Source organism: Phyllobates terribilis, unplaced genomic scaffold, assembly GCF_046119375.1.
Source record: "Phyllobates terribilis strain yellow unplaced genomic scaffold, ASM4611937v1 Scaffold_7__3_contigs__length_470593459, whole genome shotgun sequence".
Taxonomy (NCBI): Eukaryota; Metazoa; Chordata; class Amphibia; order Anura; family Dendrobatidae; genus Phyllobates; species Phyllobates terribilis.
Genome location: NW_027362767.1, coordinates 186465724 through 186485206, shown reverse-complemented (window position 1 = coordinate 186485206; position 19483 = coordinate 186465724). Strand labels below are relative to the sequence as shown.

Sequence of the window (19483 nt, the reverse complement as noted above, 5' to 3'; positions counted from 1 at the left end):
TAGAGCATCACACATAGATTAGATAGATAGAAACATGTCAGTCACATATATATGAAGTACAGTGACAGTGTTGCTTACTGTACTTGTCATTTAGTGTAAAGGATTTATTTAAAAAAATATGGAATATTGGCCCCCTCCCAGGCTAGAAACACCAGCCGTCAGCCGCCCCAGAAATGGCGCATTCATAGGATGCGCCAATTCTGGCACTTAGCCTCGCTCTTCCCACTGCCCTGTAGCGGTGGCAGTGGGGTAATAGGGCTGGGGTTGATGTCAGCTTATAATGCCAGCTGACATCAAGCCCAGGTTAGTAATGGAGAGGCGTCTATAAGACACCCCCATTACTAACCCCATAGTCAAAGTTAAAAAAAACACAAACACCCAGAATAAAGTCCTTTAATTGAAATAAAGACACAATTCTTTATTGTTCTAAATTAAACCATACTTACCGTCACGCCCATTCCAGCTGAAGCCAACGATCTCCTGTAATAAAAATAAAATAATAAAGCAACCTCATCCTTACCTTTCCATGGTTCCCACGACAGCTTCAGCTCTGCTACATCGAGATGACAGGCTGGACCACAGCAGAACGCTGCCATCCAGCCTGTCATCCCGCAGACACTGAGAAGAGCAGGCTTGCTTGCGCTCCACATTGTCTCTCTGTGACGGCATAAAGATGAGCCGAGGTCATGTCCAATGAACTCGGCTCACCTCATGCACGTCACTGACAGCGTGGGAGAATTCTCACGCTGAAGCGCTGAGTGCAGGAGAATTTTCCCACGCTGTCAGTGACGTGCATGAGGTGCGCCGAGTTCATTGGACATGAACTCGTCTCATCTTTATGCCGTCACAGCCAGACACTGCTGAGCGCAAGCAAGCCTGCGCTTCTCAGTGTCTGCGGGATGACAGGCTGGATGGCAGCTTTCTGCTGCGGTCCAGCCTGTCATCTCGATGTAGCAGAGCTGAAGCTGTCGTGGGAACCATGGAAAGGTAAGGATGATGTTGCTTTATTATTTTTCTTTTATTGCAGGAGATCGTTGGCTTCAGCTGGAATGGGCGTGACGGTAAGTATGGTTTAATTTAGAACAATAAAGGATTGTGTGTTTATTTCAATTAAAGGACTTTATTCTGGGCGTTTGTGTTTTTTTTTTAACTTTGACTATGGGGTTAGTAATGGGGGTGTCTTATAGACATCTCTCCATTACTAACCTGGGCTTGATGTCAGCTGGCATTATAAGCTGACATCAACCCCAGCCCTATTACCCCCTGCCACCGCTACAGGGCAGCGTGGAAGAGCGAGGCTAAGTGCCAGAATTGGCGCATCCTATGAATGCGCCATTTCTGGGGCGGCTGATGGCTGGTGTTTCTAGCCTGGGAGGGGGCCAATATTCATGGCACCCTTCCTGGGCTATTAATATCAGCCCCCAGCTGTCTGCCTAGCCTTTGCTAGCTATTAAATTAGGGGGGACCCCACGTCATTTTTTGGGGGGGGGGTCCCCCATTTTAATAGCTAGTAAAGGCTATGTATTCAGCTGGGGAAGCTCCGTGGGTATTACCCCCTTCCCAGGCTTCAAACATCTGCCCCAGCTGTCTGCTTAACCTCCGCTAGAGACTAAAATTAAGGGGAACCCCACGCCAATTTTTTTTAATAATAAATCCTTTATTTTAATACTAAATGACAAGTACAGTAACCAACACTATCACTGTACTTCATATATATGTGACTGACATGTTTCTATCTATCTAATCTATGTGTGAAGCTCTATTTTGTCTGTTATAAATTGTCGGGTACAGATGCTGAATTGCCGGCCGGCTTTTTTAAAGAGACGGTGCATGAAAACACTATTATTTTTTTAAATAAATCCTTTACACTAAATGACAAGTACAGTAAGCAACATTGTCACTGTACTTCATATATATGTGACTGACATGTTTCTATCTATCTAATCTATGTGTGAAGCTCTATTCTGTCTGTTATAAATTGTCGGGTACAGATGCTGAATTGCCGGCCGGCTTTTTTAAAGAGACAGTGCATGAAAACACTATTATATTTTTTAATAAATCCTTTACACTAAATGACAAGTACAGTAAGCAACACTGTCACTGTACTTCATATATATGTGACTGACATGTTTCTATCTATCTATCTAATCTATGTGTGAGGCTCTATTCCTTCTTGTCTAAATTGTCGGGTACCGGTGTATGCCGCTGCTGAATTGCCGGCCGGCTTTTTTAAAGAAAGCGTCTTCTGAGCAGTTTGTCAGCTTTTGGACACCTTTGAAGGTGTTTTCTATGTGTTTCTATGTGTTTTTGTTTGCCTGCCATTGGTTTTAACGGTGTTCTAAGGTGTTCGACGAACAGTTCGACGAACAGTTCCTCGAACATCCCGGTGTTCGACGAACCGAACCGAACCCGAACACTACGGGGGTGGCTCAACACTAGTTATGTCTTCTGAGCAGTTTGTCAGCTTTTGGACACCTTTGAAGGTGTTTTCTATGTGTTTCTATGTGTTTTTGTTTGCCTGCCATTGGTTTTAACGGTGTTCGAAGGTGTTCGACGAACAGTTCGACGAACAGTTCGGCGAACACACGGGTGTTCGACGAACCGAACCGAACTCGAACACTACGGGGGTGGCTCAACACTAATTCTGATTTGATTGTTCACATGGATTTTCCCTGGAAATTCGACGTGCAGACATGTTGTTCTTTGTGAATTTAATGAAAAAAAAATAAACAAAAATCATTATAGTCACCTTACCGCTCACCACTCTGGTCCCTCCACTCCTCATCGTCACCTATCAAGTTTTCATCGTATCTTCTTCTCCCTGCTAATTTCCTGAAATCAGAATGGTACTGCACAAGTGCGTGGAAGGTCAACATAGCTTCATGATGTTCATCGTAATCTTGCATTTGTTTGCGCAGAATTGTCCAGAAGTCTCAGCATAGTGTGAGAGGCCCGGGGGAATGTCAGCACAAGCAATGGCAATCAGAAAATTTGATGAAGACTGGACGGGTGATGGTAAGGAGTGGAGGGGTTGGAAAGGTAAGCAGTAAGGTGAGTAAAATATTTTTTTTAGTCTTTGATAGCCCTTTACGGTTAGTCTTTGATGCCCCTGCATGGTGTCCCTTTTACCACCACGGTCTCACTGCGTGGTCCCTGGTGCACTCCATGCTCTCCACCAATCTCCTTCTGCTGTCACTTCCTGGTGTGGTTGCCGCACTGTCCAGGCGGCGTGCCTAGTTTGCACGTGCGCATGCTCCCCTGTTCTTAATATAGATTGAATTTATGGATATATCGATTGAACACCATCACCCCGTTGGGATTAAATGATCACAATAATTATACCCCATTATACGAAGCGGTAAATGGAGGAGTGATTGTTTTGATATGCATGTGTGAGGTGTGTTTTTACGATTGGTCACTTCTGATATATATACTCACCTGGCCAGCACCCAACCACCCTCGGACGAAGCATTTCACTGTGAAACGCGCGTCGGGTGTGGTAGGTCCCCCGGAGCTCCTACTTAGGTGATTATACAGCATTGTTTCCTTTCTTTCATTTGCTTATTTAAATATGTGTTGAACCTAGACTGGATAAACTGCTATGCCTATCATGGAGTGTCACTTTGCCATTTAGCACTTAGCATTGAATATTGTCTCTATGTTGGATCATGTAATAAGTGACTAAGCTATCAGTGAATTTTCTTATAAGCATGAAATTTACTTAACTTTGAACTGCTACCTGCACTTTAAAACTACGCTTGCCCGGTGTTGCCCACCTGTGTTTTTCCAGTGGTGTGTCTCTCTTTTTATGTGCTTTTAATAGTAATGTATTCAATAAAGATTTGATTAACTTTTTTTAAAAAATATTGGTGTATGAAGCATAATTCTCTTTGGTGTACATATAGTTACAGTACTCATATAGGCTCTTTCATACTTGCCAATTACAGTGCAAGCAATCAACAACTGCCCAAATGACAAATCTACCCTGTTTGGGCGCCACAGTATGATAGTGAGTTGCTGGCCATCTAGCTGTCAGCTGAACTGTCGTGTGGTATCTCTGACGACTCTCACGAGCACAGGAATGGTTATCTCAGCTGAGTGTTCCTGTGCTCTATATGAGAGAGCCGCTGGCAGAATAATCGTGTATATCTTCCCGCCAAACACAAGATGCAGGCAAATGAATTCCATCCACCTGATGTCCCCCTACATAATGTGTCAGGGGATGGTCAGAGGCCCCCATACACAATAGATAGTCCACTAATGCCACCGGAAATGGTGGATTTGATCGTTTTTATCTACCAAGTATGGAGACCTTTACATTAGATTTGCATTAATAATTGGAATACTTTAGTTTAATTATTGTAGCATTCCAATTATAGCAACCACAGAAGCAAGGTAATTCCCAAAGTATTTTTCAATGTAATATACTTGCCCCATAGGACTGATAAAACTAAAGACAGATTACAGGAAGGTCTATTACATATGTCAATCTTAGTACTGGATAACTCCAACAGTGATGACTGATTAATATTTATTATATGAAGAAACATTAATTGCATTTTTACTTTCTGAAACCTATTCAACCTCTCAAATCAAATGCCATTTTTCTAGTCATTGTTTTTGGTCAATATTCAGCTCATGGACTGAGAATAACAAACATCTGTATACTTAAACATATCAGCTTTCACAAACCATTAAAAACCCAAACCAAAACATTGTAGATGAATAAGGACAATATGATAGAACTGTGGAAAAAATAGAATTTCTCACCTGTAACATGGGTTTCCTCATATTCATTTGGTCAACATGAAGAAAGCTACTTTCCTCCAATGTGTTGCATGGAGTAGGAAATGAGCAATGAGCACATTTTGCCCATCGATGATGGTGGTGTGATTGGAGGTGATGGCAGTGACAGCTGTGATGGGCTACAAGTATGTTTCTTTTAAGCAATGCAGGACAGCAGTCATTAGAGCAAAACATACATGCCCTAAATCCATATGACAATGAGGGTAGATGGTTAGTACTTTGGGTTTCTTCATTGCAGCACATTGGAGGTTCTATTATATGATTCCTACAAATATTACAAAGAGGTAATCTCCAGTCTTGCTGTCTAAGCGAGGTATTACAGTGTGTATGGTCTACAGAATGCCTCCTTATATCTGGAACTATGGTGGGAGAAAGAGGACGATCAGGTATGCTTGTATTAAAATTTGGTTTATTGTCCACAGTGAATGTTGGTCCTTTGCATACATCTTCAAAAAACTTCCTGCGATCTGCAAATGGCATTAGAATATTTTCATCACATTTTGTTGGTGGAAGGAGTTCTGGCCCAATTTCTTTTTCCGTAAAAAAAATAGTCTGAAGCTTTTGCTCAGGAGACAACGACCATTTGGCACCATTCTTTGGATTATGCGGAGAAAAATGTTTTCCTTCCGAAAAGTGATGCATAGAATTCAGCTGGGCAGCAGAAGACAGATCATTGGACTTTCTTGCTTCAGAAACCTTTTTTTCTTGCCCTAAATCTGCCTGACAGTTTATTTTCCTTCCTGTAACAGGTTGCTCATTGGTAAAGTGCATTAAATCCCACTCTCTATAGGAATCAATAGAGTGACTATTCATATAGCAGGTGTTGTCCTCATGTGTCTGTTTATCAAGAATTTCCATGGGAAGTTGATTATCCCGGGTTTTTTTCAAAGCATTGGTACTAAAAATGTCAGGAGATTTATTTTCTTCAACTGGTATTTTTAGGCTTCCGATGCCATCTTGAGTGTTACACACTTCTGGTTTAAGCTGAAAATCTGTTGTAGAGTAAGAACATTCTTGTTCAATATTCTTTGGATGATTAATTTGATTTTTTTGGGGGAAGAGAGATTTTTGGTGATGAGTATCTGAGGCTTTTGACTTCCAGCATTCATTGTAAGTTTTGTTTTCAGCAGTCAATAAAAATCCTTTGTCTTCAGTTAAATCTTCACTTGTTGATCGTATCTTTTCTTTAATAATATGTTTGTCAGTGTCCATATTTTTATCAATCAATTCACCTTCCATTTTCTCCTTCTTATAATAATCTTTGGAGCTTCTGCACTTTTCAGTATTGGCTCTTTTAATTTCTAAAACAAGAGCTTTGTTTTTAGGTGGTGGTGGTGGTGGAGGAGGAGGAATTATCTCAGGGGGACTTACAAATTCTTCAATTTTATCTTCAGCAGATTCTTCACAAGATAGAAGCACTTTACAATCTTTACTTTTCTGAAGTTGAGCTTTTCGGGTCTGTATCTCGTTTCTTAGGTTTGTAGCAAAACGTTCACTTTTTCTTCGCATTTGTGCTGAACGATGACGAGATGCACCGGGTTTTTTAATTGGACCCACAGTTTCTTCCTGCCCACATGCATCCTGGGTTAATGTATTAGAAATGCTAGTTGATGTCAGCCTATCCACATAATTATTCGACTGTGAACTTGGAAGATCATTTAGCATTGTAACTGATCTTTCTAAGGAGGAACAAATATGTCCAATGTCTGAGGGTTGCTCGGTACTCCGATGCTGTGACATTTCGATGGATCTTTTTTCAATTTCTTCTGTAGTAAAGTGGAAGTCTTCAGAGGATGTTGGTTTCACATCTTTTCTAAAGCTGACTTGCGTACCGGACATATTTGTTTGAGTGCAATGATGATTTAAAGTCTTCCAGTGTTCACAACCTGAATTTTTAACTACCTGTGGACCCTCCTGAAGGTTACTGTAATTAAATATTTCGGTTTCTTTATCATCTTCTAACCATTTTAATTTTGTCTCAGTGGACTGGTTAGTTTTTTCCACATCATTCTTTACAATTGCGTTAAGTTGGTGGGCCTTGCTGGTCTGTGAGCTTAGCATATAATATTGGTCAGATGACAAATTCTCCGTAAGATGTCTCGTGCATGGCACATTTGAGCACTGACAAATGGTATTTTCAGAGCTGTTAAAATGAGCAGCCTCGGATGACCACATTCCAGACATATGAAATAAGTCACATGGATATGAAGTTCTTCTATCACTATTACAAAATTCAGCTTTGTTTTCCCTTAAGCTATCTCTGCGTATAGGTGGCTGGGGTGGTGATTGCCTAGAAATGTCCACTTGTGACTCTACAGCTCCTTGTCCTGTTTGGAGATACTGGCCATCTTCTGGTTTATTTGAACCTAGGAAGCAGTTGATAGGAGATGAGCCATCTATTCTTGATGACATTGTATAATCAGAGATTTTAGAACTTGTAGAGAAGGAACTATATGCAGAATCTCTTTTGTTTTGGTACATGCCTGTGTCAAGACGTGAAATCGTTCCTTCAAAGTAATTCTGTCCAGGTAGATCAAGGCTTTCCATGCTACCTATTGAGCTACTTATGTCTGTGCTGTCGTGTCTTGAGAGCACATTCCACTGCAGAGGTTGTTCACTGAAACAAAAATCAACAATGCTGGATGTTTATTCTTCATTAATTATGTAGACTAATCATGAAGTCTCTAGGGTTACTTTGAAGCACATAAACTCACCTAATTTCATTGCCAGAGTGCCAGGACATACTAAAAGCATCTGATGGATACTGCATGCTCGCAACATCAGGGTGGACCTCGGAGAGCTTGGCAAGGTGCCATGAGTGTGGTCTGGCAACTAGAAGACTCCTCCTAAAGAATAAACAGAATAATTGAATCTTTTATAGTATAAAAACAAACCCAACAAAACCATTAAATGGAAAACAAAATACAAAATATCACATTATAAACTTTCTCTGATTTAGCAGCTACAATAAGTGTTTGTAATCTGTATCTGTAAGTTTGGAAGCAAGAATTGAAAGGGATTTTTGGGACTTTATTATTCTTGTATGGCCCCAAGCACTTATAGATAGGTGTGTAAAGTAGTGAAAGCTGTCAGGGACCCTCTGTGTATACTGTGTCATAATTAGAGATGAGCGTTGTTCGACTAGAACTGTTCGCCAATCTCAGATTCGAGCTGTTTTGGGCGGTGTTCGAGTCGTTCGACGAACATGAACGATTTGCAAAAAATTCGGCTGTTCGAGGTTATGTTCGATAACTGTTCGTGCACCAAAAGCGTAACTGGATTTTTTTCACATCATGCAGGGATTGTCTGACACTCACTGTAATGCCACAGCCATGGTGGTTGTGGCATTACAGTGATTGCCCAAATCAATGGGAACAGTGCTCACAGTGAAACATGAAAAGCCGGCAATTCAGCAGCGGCATACACCTGTACCCGACAATTTAGAACCGAAAGAATAGAGCTTCACACATAGATTAGATAGATAGAAACATGTCAGTCACATATATAATAAATACACTGATAGTGTTGATTACTGTACTTGTCATTTAGTGTTAAAATAAAGGATTTATTAAAAAAAATTGGGGTTCCCCGTAATTTTAGTCTCTAGCGGAGGTTAAGCAGACGGCTGGGGCAGATGTTTGAAGCCTGGGAAGGGGGTAATACCCACGGAGCTTCCCAGGCTACTAATATCAGCCCCCAGCTGAATACCTAGCCTTTACTGGCTATTAAAATGGGGGACCCCCCCAAAAAAAATGACGTGGGGTCCCCCCTATTTTAATAGCTAGCAAAGGCTAGGCACACAGCTGGGGGCTGATATTAATAGCTCAGGAAGGGTGCCATGAATTTTGGCCCCCTCCCAGGCTAGAAACACCAGCCGTCAGCCGCCCCAGAAATGGCGCATCCATAGGAACCGAACCGAACCCGAACACTACAGGGGTGGCTCAACACTAGTCATAATATTTTATTGACCTGTTAGTATACTATTTAGAGGATTCTATGAATCTGTTTAAGCAGGTAAGAAAGAGTTAATAGCTGTCTAGCCTAGATGGTGAGAGGAGTTACAAGGCAGCTAAAAGGAAGTTGGGTCCTGTATCTAGTTAGTGAAAAATTCAATATTGAGGGAGACAGTCAAATGAGCATTTCAGTTTGTGTGTAGAAAAAAAGGCTTGATATGCAGATAGCAAGCCAGCAACTTGAGATGTGGCGGTAAGCCCTACTGTGAAGACCTGGGGTCTTCCGTGGGCATAATACTACTCAAACAACACAGGGTGAGTGTAAAGCAGTGTGGCAATATTATATTGAACCACCTAATGGACAATAAACACATAGAACTGTCCCAGAAAATACCCCAAATCGTGCAAAATTACACAGTCTCACCCTTCCGCTGGCCCGCCGAGGATAGAACAACTACAACTTTGGGACTTCCAGGGCCAACTACCTCAACCAGTGGCCCCTCACTTTTGGTGGGCCCCCACAAAGAGGAGGTAATGGCAAGCTAAGGAAGCTGACAGTCCATCAAGGTACAAGGCCAGGAGACCCAAGGGTCCCACCCTGGCCTCTCTGAGAGTTTCCATGGGGCCAGATGACTGGAGAGTCCCACCTAGCAACCCCAAACAACATATCCATGAGACCAGGTGACCTCATTGTCCCAACCTGGTTTCCCCAAATGTATTTATGGGTTCTCTAATGGTCAATGGAGCAGATCGGTGTCCTTCCAGTCAGGGCCGTGTACCCTTAGGCTGGAATCCTGTAGAATCCAAATCTGTGTCTCTCTGGATCGAGCCAGGCTACCAACCTACTGTTCTGAAGAGTCTGTCTCATTCTCTGATTCTCCTTGATTCTCTTTGCAGCAGGATAGAAAACCCTTTTTATATTTAAATATGTGGCTAAGGTCTAATCTGCAGTTTGTCAACCTGTTTAGGTAGTCTATCAGCTAGCTGGCTTAGTACAATATGTAATTAGCATATTAACAAACATTATTGTTTCCAGACCAAGAGAAGTCAACATTCAGTGTTATAAAATTACTAGTCTGTCCTTCTTGACCTACCAAAGAAACACACAATCAAAAGTCAACCCAAAGATAATAGTGTATTTCTCCTGGCTTAACAAATCTAGATTTCTGGCTGATTCAGATTAGAAGCTGTGTCGTCACATTGCTCCCCCATCTTAATTAGCCAGACACGATAGGATCTCAATCATCCTTCTCCACTTATTGGGGACAGTCCATCAGCATGTCTTTAAGCAAAGACATGAGTTTAAGAGCTATCACCTTCATGAGAACAAAATTTTATATCATCCAGTTTCCGTAGAGCATATTTCATGTTTTCCTAGCGAATAAACGCCACATGTAATTGACGAGAGCTGACTTTTATCCATTGCATCCACACATGCCATCCTCAGCATTATGGGTTCCTAAATTAAATCAGTGGAGTGTCGGTGGCCTGGTATTCAATCCTTTGAAGCTGGCACAGCTCCTGTAGTTGCCAATTCTTGTTGCTGCTGTATATCCTCTCCAGTCCTCTTCCGAAGGCTGGGCTGGTGGAGTTGGACATAGAAGCATTTCAAACCTGCTGTGTATGCCTCACCTATGTTCTGTGGGTTCTGTCAGTTGTGGGGTCCATTGGGCGGTGTGTGCTAACACCAATCCCCTTGCAGCTTCCCTAAATCTGCTGGGCTGAGTAGAATCCCACTGCTGCCAAAAATATGTGAAGACCCAGGATCTTCCGTGGGCATAATACTACTCAGACAACACAGGGTGAGGGTAAAACAGTGTGACAATATTGTATTGAACCACTAAATGGACAATAAACTTATAGAACTGTCCCAGCAAATACCCAAGATGGTGCAAAATTACACAGTCTCCGTTCAACTGGCCCGCCTGGGATAGAACAACTGCAACTTTGGGACTTTCAGAGCCAACTACCTTAAACAGTGTCTCCCTGCTTTTGGCAGGCCCCCACAGAGATAAAGTAGTGGAAAGCTTAGGAAGCTGACAGTCCATCGAGGTACAAGGCCAGAAGACCCGAGGTTCCCAATCCAGCCCCTCCAAGAGTTTCCATGGGGCCCGATGACCGGCTGGTCACAATCTGGCTTCTCCGAGCATCTCCATGGATTCCAGACGACCGGAGGGTCCCACCTGGCAACCCCAAACAACATATCCATGAGACCAGGTGACCTCATTGTCCCAACCTGGTTTCCCCAAATGTATCTATGGGTTCTCTGATGGTCAATGGAGCAAATCGGTATCCTCCAGTCAGGGCCGGGTACCTTTAGGCTGGAATCCTGTAGAATACAAATCTGCGTCTCTCTGGATCGAGCCATGCTACTAAGCTACTGTCCTGAAAAGTCTCTCTCATTCTCTGATTCTCATTGATTCTCTTTGCAGCAGATCAGGGGAAAAGTGAGATGAGTTTAACTTACATTGTTAGAACATCTAATCAATCTGCAGTTTGTCCTCCTGTTTAGCTATTCTATCAGCTAGCTGGATTAGTACAATATGTAATTAGCATATTAACAAACACTATTGTTTCCAGACCAAGAGAAGTCAACATTCAGGATTATACAATTACTAGTCTGTCTTTCTTGACCCACCAAAGAAACACACACAATCAAAAGTCAACACAAAGATAATAGTGTATTTCTCCTAGCTTAACAAATCTAGACGTCTGGCTGATTAAGATTAAAAGTGTTGTCACACCTACAACAGCAGGAAAGTTGGTGCGTCTATGAAGAAAGAGGAATAATAACTGGAAAGTGTTTGAGTTGGCTAGATGGGGGAGCCTTAGTGAAAGAATACTAGACTTGCCAGGCTGGGGAATGTTTGCAAGTAGTTGCAGTGACACATATTGAGACATGCAACTCTTCCATGTCAGAAGTTATAAACAGGTATAAGGAGTCGCAGCGACACAACATGACCCATGCAAACCTTATAAAGGAAAATAGAAGCCCTCATTAAAGATTGCCGTGTTCCTGCAATATTACTAATAAGTTATGTGACTCCACCTAAAACCACTAAGAATGCACTTCTGTATTGTGCAGAAGATGTGGTCCATAAGCTTAATTCCTGCAAACAAATGTAACTATGCACTATTTATTTGTCATAGAAAATATTAAGATTCATAACACACTCTTGTGAGGGGGCATTTACCTCCCCCTCTTGCACAAAATTTCAAGAAGAAAGATCTAACTTATGGGAAGTGAGTATATTACGTATGGCTGAGAAGCGATGAAACAAATTAAGTCTCCCTACAGAGTACAGGTAATTGAGCAGGAACATTTTTTTTTGAGGTCCAGGTAACAAAGGGAAATGTGTTGTAGAAAAAAGGAGGGAGATCACTCACCGGTCAGTAAAACGTTCTCCTTTATTAAATCACATTAAAAACATGGAGCAGGGAGATTGTGGTACACATGATGGACGACGGCCGTCTCGTGCTAGTTTGCGATTTTACGGGTCACTACCCCTGGTTACTATGCTTATGTATGGTTGTCCTGAGGAAGGAGTCGGTGGACTCTGAAACGCGCAGACAATAATTTATCCATACTAATGGTTTGTCGTGACTCCAGAGAGCGCAGAAACAACTTCCTTTCCAAAATCAATAGAATCAGATTGCTGACACCAGCCATGTCATGTTTCATGTCATAAAAGAACTGGGAGCACAGGTGTCACGGGTGTGTCAGATGTGATAGACAGTCGCTCTGGATCTGTCTGTAGAAGGTCACTGCGCTTGGCATTACAGACGCCTTCTTAATATTTCTTACTTTATCACCCAACCTCTTTACTGCTGCTGATTGAAACACCCTTGCTTGAGAGTTAAAAACCCTCTGTTTCCTCCAGGGAATCTCCGGTGATACCTCTATGTACCTTTTTGCAGGCTTGGAGCACTAGCAGTCGGCTAGCTTCTTCTCTGATGCCCTTGGAGGATAGCTGGCGTTAGTCCTCTCATGTCTGCTCAAGCTAAGCTTATCCTCTTTGTTTGTCTACCTTGTTGTCTTTAGTTTGTAGTGGGGCCTGACCAGTGCTCACACTCCCCTCCCTATCTAGGGCCAAGCTCTAGGGATATACAGGGCATATGGTCCTGCTCGGTGATAGGTGTGGAACCTATATAGGGAAGGAAGGGTAGGCAGGGTGATATTAGATCAGCCTAGGGGTCTCTACTCCCGTTTTCCCTAGTATTTGTGCTTCCTCCCCTTTTTTTCATCGTGTTGCAATTGTTCTTTCCCACACCTTGCGTGACAGCAGACCGTCTTTTCATCCCTCCTCTGGCTACATCGATGGTGCTGTCAGCAAGAATTTGGATTTCTGGATCACACAGTGAATTACCTATACGATGGCCTACTTGCTAGAGATGGGGTGCACCTTACCAAGACTGGAAAACACATATTTGGAAGTCGCCTTGCTACACTCATCAGGAGAGCTTTAAACTAGAACAATGTGGGAAGGAAGGGAAGCAAAAGGCCTGAAAAAGCCATACAGCGAACAAATACTATTGAGATCTCTGCTATTAGAAATGGAAAGGAAGAACAAAGACAAAAAAGTCAGAATAATAAAAATATCGGAGAAAAAGAAACCGATTACAAACTAAGATGTTTCTATACAAATGCACAGAGCATGGGCAACAAACAAGGAGAATTGGATCTACTAACGCAGGAAAAGAAATATGATGTCATTGGAATCACTGAAACTTGGTGGGACGATACACATGATTGGAATAAAAGGCTAAAAGGATACAACTTATTTGCAAGAAACAGACTTGATAAACGAGGAGGAGGTGTCGCATTGTATGTTAGAAAAGCGAATATCTGCACAGAGATCCAAGCTTCAGAGACTCCTTTGTTGGGTGAAGAGAGTGGGGCATCAAAATGCGCTGCTCGCCTGTCAGAAAAATATACCAGAGGAGTTCAAGTCGATGTAATGGTGAAATAGACTTTATTAAATAAAGATATTAAATATCTGCAAGCTCGGGAGAAATTGCAGAACAAATTTTTGGGTCCATTTTTTCCTGTTACCCCTGCGAAAATAAAAAAAAAGTTTGGTCTAAAGTAACATTTTTGTGAAAAAAGTTTAATGTTCATTTTTTTCTTCCACATTCTAAAAATTCCTGTGAAGCACCTGAAGGGTTAATAAAGTTCTTGAATGTGGTTTTGAGCACCTTGAGGGGTGCAGTTTTTAGAATGGTGTCACTTTTGGGTATTTTCTGTCATAAAGGCCCCTCAAAGTGTCTTCAAATGTGATGTGGTCCCTAAAAAAATGGTTTTGTAAATTTTGTTGGAAAAATGAGAAATCTTTGGTCAACTATTAACCCTTATAAGCGCCTAACAAAAAAAAAAAATTTGCTTCCAAAATTGTGCTGATGTAAAGTAGACATGTGGGAAATGTTATTTATTAACTATTTTGTGTGACAGATCTCTCTGATTTAAGGGCATAAAAATTCAAATTTTGAAAATTGCAAAATTTTCGACATTTTCGCCAAATTTCTGATTTTTTCACAAATAAACGCAAGTGATATCGAAGAAATTTTACCACTATCATGAAGTACAATATGTCACGAAAAAACAGTCTCAGAATCAGTGGGATCCGTTGAAGCATTCCAGAGTTATTATCTCAAGTGACAGTGGCCAGAATTGTAAAAATTGGCCTGGTAATTAGTGTAAACCACCCTCAGTGCACAGCAGAGCAAAGGACACGGCTGTCAGAGAGAATACATCTGACCCCAGACCATCACTAATCCCTAGTATATTTGCTGCAGCTAGCCACACTGTATGTGCACATGATGCGTACCAGCCTGCGGCCCCGATGCTACGGAATAGCCACCGGCTATCAATATGGAAATGAGCGGTGCCATTTTTTTTTCACCTGTGGACTTTCCTTTGAAGCTGCATAAACATGCAGTGTCAAACCCGCAGCGGCTCCAGATCGTGGGCACATATCCTTAGGCCATGTGCCCACGATCCGGAGCCGTTGCGTGTTATTTAGCATCAAACCCGCAATGGTCCACTATGCGTCTGCGGATCACCTGCGGAAACTTACATGCATCTTTCCAGATTGCAGTATGTCATTTTTTCCGGAGGGTCCGCATGTGGGCTTTCCCCATAGACCTAACCTCTATGAAGAAAGTCTGCATGTGAAAAAAAAAATGGCGCCACTCATTTGCATAAAATGAACGGAAGCCACCGGCAGCTTTTCCGCATCGTGGGCACATACTCTAAGGGTACGTTTCCACATTCAGGATTTGCTGCGGTTTTCATGCTGCATATTTATGCAGTGTCAAACCCGCAACAGACAGATGTTACAGGATAGTGGATGTTATTTCTAGAAATCCCATGTCCACTATGCGTTTTTGTGCACCTGCGGACCACCCGCGGACACGGACATGCGGTGCGTCTTTCAAACCCCCCAGCATGTCAATTTCTTTTGCGCGTCCGCATGTGGACTTTCCTCATAGATTTGCTTAGATGAGGAAGATCTGCATGTGTAAAATGCGTGTCTATTAATTGACATAAGTACAGAAATTCTGCAGCGTAAAACTGAAAGTGGGAACGTACTCTTAAAGAAGTTGTCCACTACTTTGACATTGATGCCCTATCCATAGGATAGGGCATCAATGTATGATTGGCCAGGGTCCCGCACGCGGCACCCCCGCCGATCAGCTGTTATCGGTGCCGGCGGCAGCAAGTGCTTACCTGCGGTGTCAAGTTGTAGTGGCCGCAGCGAGTATAGTATTGAATTGAACAGTAGGCGGATATGCAGTTACAAGCGGCACCAATAACTGCTGATCGGCAGGGGTGTCGCGTGCGGGACCCCGGCCAATCATAGATTCATGCCCTATCCTACGGATAATACAGTGTATTGGATGCATGTTTTGGGGTATTTAAATCTATAGCGCGATAAAAAGGTTTGAGAACACTTTTTTACGCCGTTCATCGTGCCGTATAAGTGAGTAGGTCATCATATAGAATAAGTTGTCATTATGTGACGCCTCTACTCACAAAGCCCTGTTTTACCCTGGGTGATGGGGGACTCGGTGTCGGGCCCTGTGTCGAAGAGATGGGATGCAGCCGTGGCCCGGGCCGGACCCGTGCTCAGGGCCGTCACATTAGAAAGAGATGGTGTGGGCTATTCCGGGTTGAGTGGCTGATTAACGACTACGCCACCTGTGGTGTCTGGTGAAGGGCCACCAGCGCCGTTAGCAGTCCGCTGAGGCCTAGTGTCATGGCGGCTAAAGTTCTCACTGCTCCCCACAGGCGGAGCAAGGCCTCAGGGCAGGCAATGCAGGATGAAGGGGGGTAGCAGTAGCGCGGGGAGTACGGGCACCGCATCGCGTGGTATGGCGTGTAATGAACAGTCCGGAGGCCAAAGGGGTGAACTTCCAAGACTTTACTCACTCAGAGACGTTAGCGGGAAGGCGACTCCCTGCTCCTCGCGGAGTCCTGCGGCCACCAGGGACGGGGGTCCGACTACCTCCGAGAAAGTCCAGTGTTCGGTAGCGACCCTACACCAGAGTGTTCCTGCACTACAGACTTCACCCTTTCCCGTCTGTGCGTGTGTAGATAGGCCGGGTCTCCCTCTGAGCTCCTCTCAGGTGTAGGGCTCGGGTGGCAATTCCTCTCCATCCGACGCCCGGCTGGATCCTCAGGGCCTAACCGGGTTTCTCGTCCTGGACGTAGAGTACAAGGTCAGGTGTCGGGGGCCGGTACCCCTCTTGCAGCCGGAATCCCTCTGAATAGATCAGGTAGGCGAGGACAGGTGGCGTACTCCGCTCCGTCTGCATCCTCCCGGGACCCATTTGCTGTGGAGCCACACTCTAAAGCTCCCGGGCCTTCTCGATCCTGGTCCTTGGCCGGGTTGAGACATTCCTTGTCTGCAACCTACCTCTCGTCCCAAAATCAGGGTACGAGGGCTGTATCCCATGCCGGTGCAGGCCCACACAGGATCTGCGCTCCCGGAGGGAAGTCACATTACACACAGTAATTTTGACAGCACAGTGACAGCCGACAGACTAGCAAAGGCTAGACTAAAGACAGAAAAGGACGGAAAAAGACCAAGATCAAAGATGGCATTCTATTAAATATGAAATTTGAAGTGTCACTAACTAGTTGTTCCTCCAACCACACCCACTAACTGGTTCCTACCACTTTGTGTTCCCCAGTCTCCCTGTAACCAGGGGAGCAGCACCTAGTGCATACTAGCTCCCTCTGGTGGAGAAATGTGGTGTTGGATGCAAAAGGCTAGGTCACAACCATCACACTGGCCTTACCTCAGAGGAGGAACACCACACTCCATTGGAGAAGTGTAGCATTCCTGTGGCGGTCGAACCCTCAGGGGCGCCACAATTAGACTTGAGCGCAAGTGCTCGCTACTTGAGTTAGCATCAGGTACTCTGGTATGCACCATGAATGGCGGGTGCTGGAGCGACATGCTCGAGTCCCCACCCCACATGTTTCACGGTTGTTAGACACCCAAAAAAAACATAAAGGGATCGCTCGTGTATGACAGGCAATCCCTGCAAGTTTTTTTTGGCTTTTTAACAGCTTTGAAACATATGGGGCATACCCGAGCACCCAATGCAAACACAAGTAGTGAGCATTTGCGCTCAACACTGGTTGCCATATTGTCAGAATTTTTTTTTCTTTACTTTTGAAAAAATCCCAACCCCAACACAACCCTAACCCCAACCCTAATACAATTCCAACCCTAGAACAACCCTAACCCTAGCGCAACCCCTAACCCTAATACAACCCTAACCCTAGCGCAACCCCAACCCGAACCCTAACACAACCCTAATGCTAGCACAACCCCGACCCTAGCACAACTCCAACCCTAGCACAACTGACACGCCCCCTGGGCCACCATACTCGGTAGCCGGGCCGGTCGATGCTGGGGGATGTCACGGTGGCAGTGACCCAGTCCGTGACGCATTGCAGTCAATTAAAGGGAAAGTTAAAGGGGAATAAAGTTTTTAGAGATAATGTTTGTGACGCCACCTGTGGTATGCGGCTATATGGTGCTGCCACTGCGGTGCAGATCCTCTGGAGCTGATGGTGATGCAGCAGAATTGATTCAGCTCTCCACAGGTAGAGCTAAGCTCTAGGGCAGTATATATATATAATTGTGGAGGTAGATGTTGCTGGTGCGGTGTAATGCAGGTGATGGGGCAGATAATGACCAGTCCACAGCTTAATGGCGGTTTCCTCTTATCTTTACTTGCGGTTTGTTAAGCAGACCGGGGCACGGGTACTAGCTGGTAGTAGAGGTCCGGACGGCCTGGAAGCAAGTTGGGGATCCACCTCGCCAGGTGGAGTTGTAGTCCTTCCCTCTGCGCTATTCTCCTTGGCCCTTGTGCTTGAAGCTATGCTGCGGCCCTTGTCCCTGAGTAAAACATCTTTTTCCTCACCAGTATGGCAGGCAGCTCGGGCCTTCTTCAAGCGTCGCTCCCTCGTGGCGGCGCTGGGCCCTATGGTGCTGCTGTGCTGCCGGGCGTCTGGTGGGGCCAGGAGACCTGCAGTCTCCTGCCCTCCAGATTCAGCTGCTGGGCCCTCAGTGCCCCACAACCACGGACTCTCGTGTCCAGATCCCTTGCACTTCTGTCTGGGGTGAGCTTGTCTACAGCTCCCTTCCCCAGGTCCTTCCTCGTCACTGTCCTGTCTCCAACTCCTCTCTACTCACTCTTACTAACCCCACCTCTAGATTTCAGTTGTTAAGGGGAGGAGCTCCCCTTGCTAGTCTGGAGCCAGGAAAGTGTTGTATGCTGGTATACCTGATTAGGGGAACCCTCCTTGCTTCCAGGCATGGCATCACCCCTTGTGAGGGAGGCAATGCCACTGTGGTTACTAGAGATGAGTGTTGTTCTACTCGAACTGTTCGCCAATCTCAAATTCGAGCTGTTTTGGGCGGTGTTCGAGCCGTTCGGCGAACACGAACAATTTGAGAAAAATTCGGCTGTTCGAGGTTATGTTCGATAACTGTTCGTGCACCAAAATCATAACTGGATTTTTTCTCAGTAATGATGAAAATTAATGTTAATACGCAGTTTGAGTGTACAGCGGGGTGGGGGGAGGGGCAGGGGATGGATCTCTGCAGGAACAATGAAGATCTCCATTTTTTTTTCTCTTTCCCGCATTTGCAGTGGGGAGGTGCAATCTGTCAGCCTATCAGCAGCGCACACACGGAGCGAAGTGCTTTTTTTCACACAAGCAAGGGCATGTGTCATTGGCAGTGTATGTCACATGTCCTTGCCCTATAAGACCAAGCCATTTTCCCCGTCGCCACCATTTTCTCACTGCTGCAGCTGCGTGTTAGACGGCACCGCTGTTGCTGTGTGCGCTATACCTTGTTAATTTCAAGCCAATTTTCGCACAAATCTACAGATAGCTTGGGAGTAGGGAATAGTTGTGATTGCAGTCCTTTTAAGGACTAGGTTACAGCATTTCCTACGACTTTTATCAGGGAGGTCTGTGCTCTTAAATAGATAGATTGTGGGAGTAAAGACTAATTGTAATTGCAGTCCTTTTCAGGACTAGGTTACATCAGTTCCTATCAGTTTTTGCCAGGCAGGTCTGTGCCAGTGCTGTGCAAGTTTTTTTCACAGCATTTGGCTGAATCTAGCAAAGCTAATCCTTTTTGGCCTATTGCAGAGTGTGTTAGTCAGTGGAGTAGCCTATCTGTGTTGCAAGATATACC

At 44.3% G+C, this 19483-nt stretch overlaps 1 protein-coding gene across 4 annotated transcripts in view; it reads right to left on the bottom strand.

Moving 5' to 3' along the window:
* The window catches only part of SHROOM4 (shroom family member 4), a 598984-nt gene that overhangs the window by 232866 nt on the left and 346635 nt on the right, over nucleotides 1-19483 (bottom strand). For 3 of the 4 annotated variants that reach the window (XM_073639594.1, XM_073639596.1, XM_073639598.1), the window contains exons 3-4: nucleotides 7521-7652; nucleotides 4771-7444 (exon numbers count right to left, since the gene is read on the bottom strand). In XM_073639594.1, coding sequence (XP_073495695.1) covers nucleotides 4771-7444; nucleotides 7521-7652 — 2806 coding nt within the window. The remainder of the gene's footprint in view (nucleotides 1-4770; nucleotides 7445-7520; nucleotides 7653-19483) is intronic. The other variant, XM_073639597.1, reaches the window with a different exon arrangement.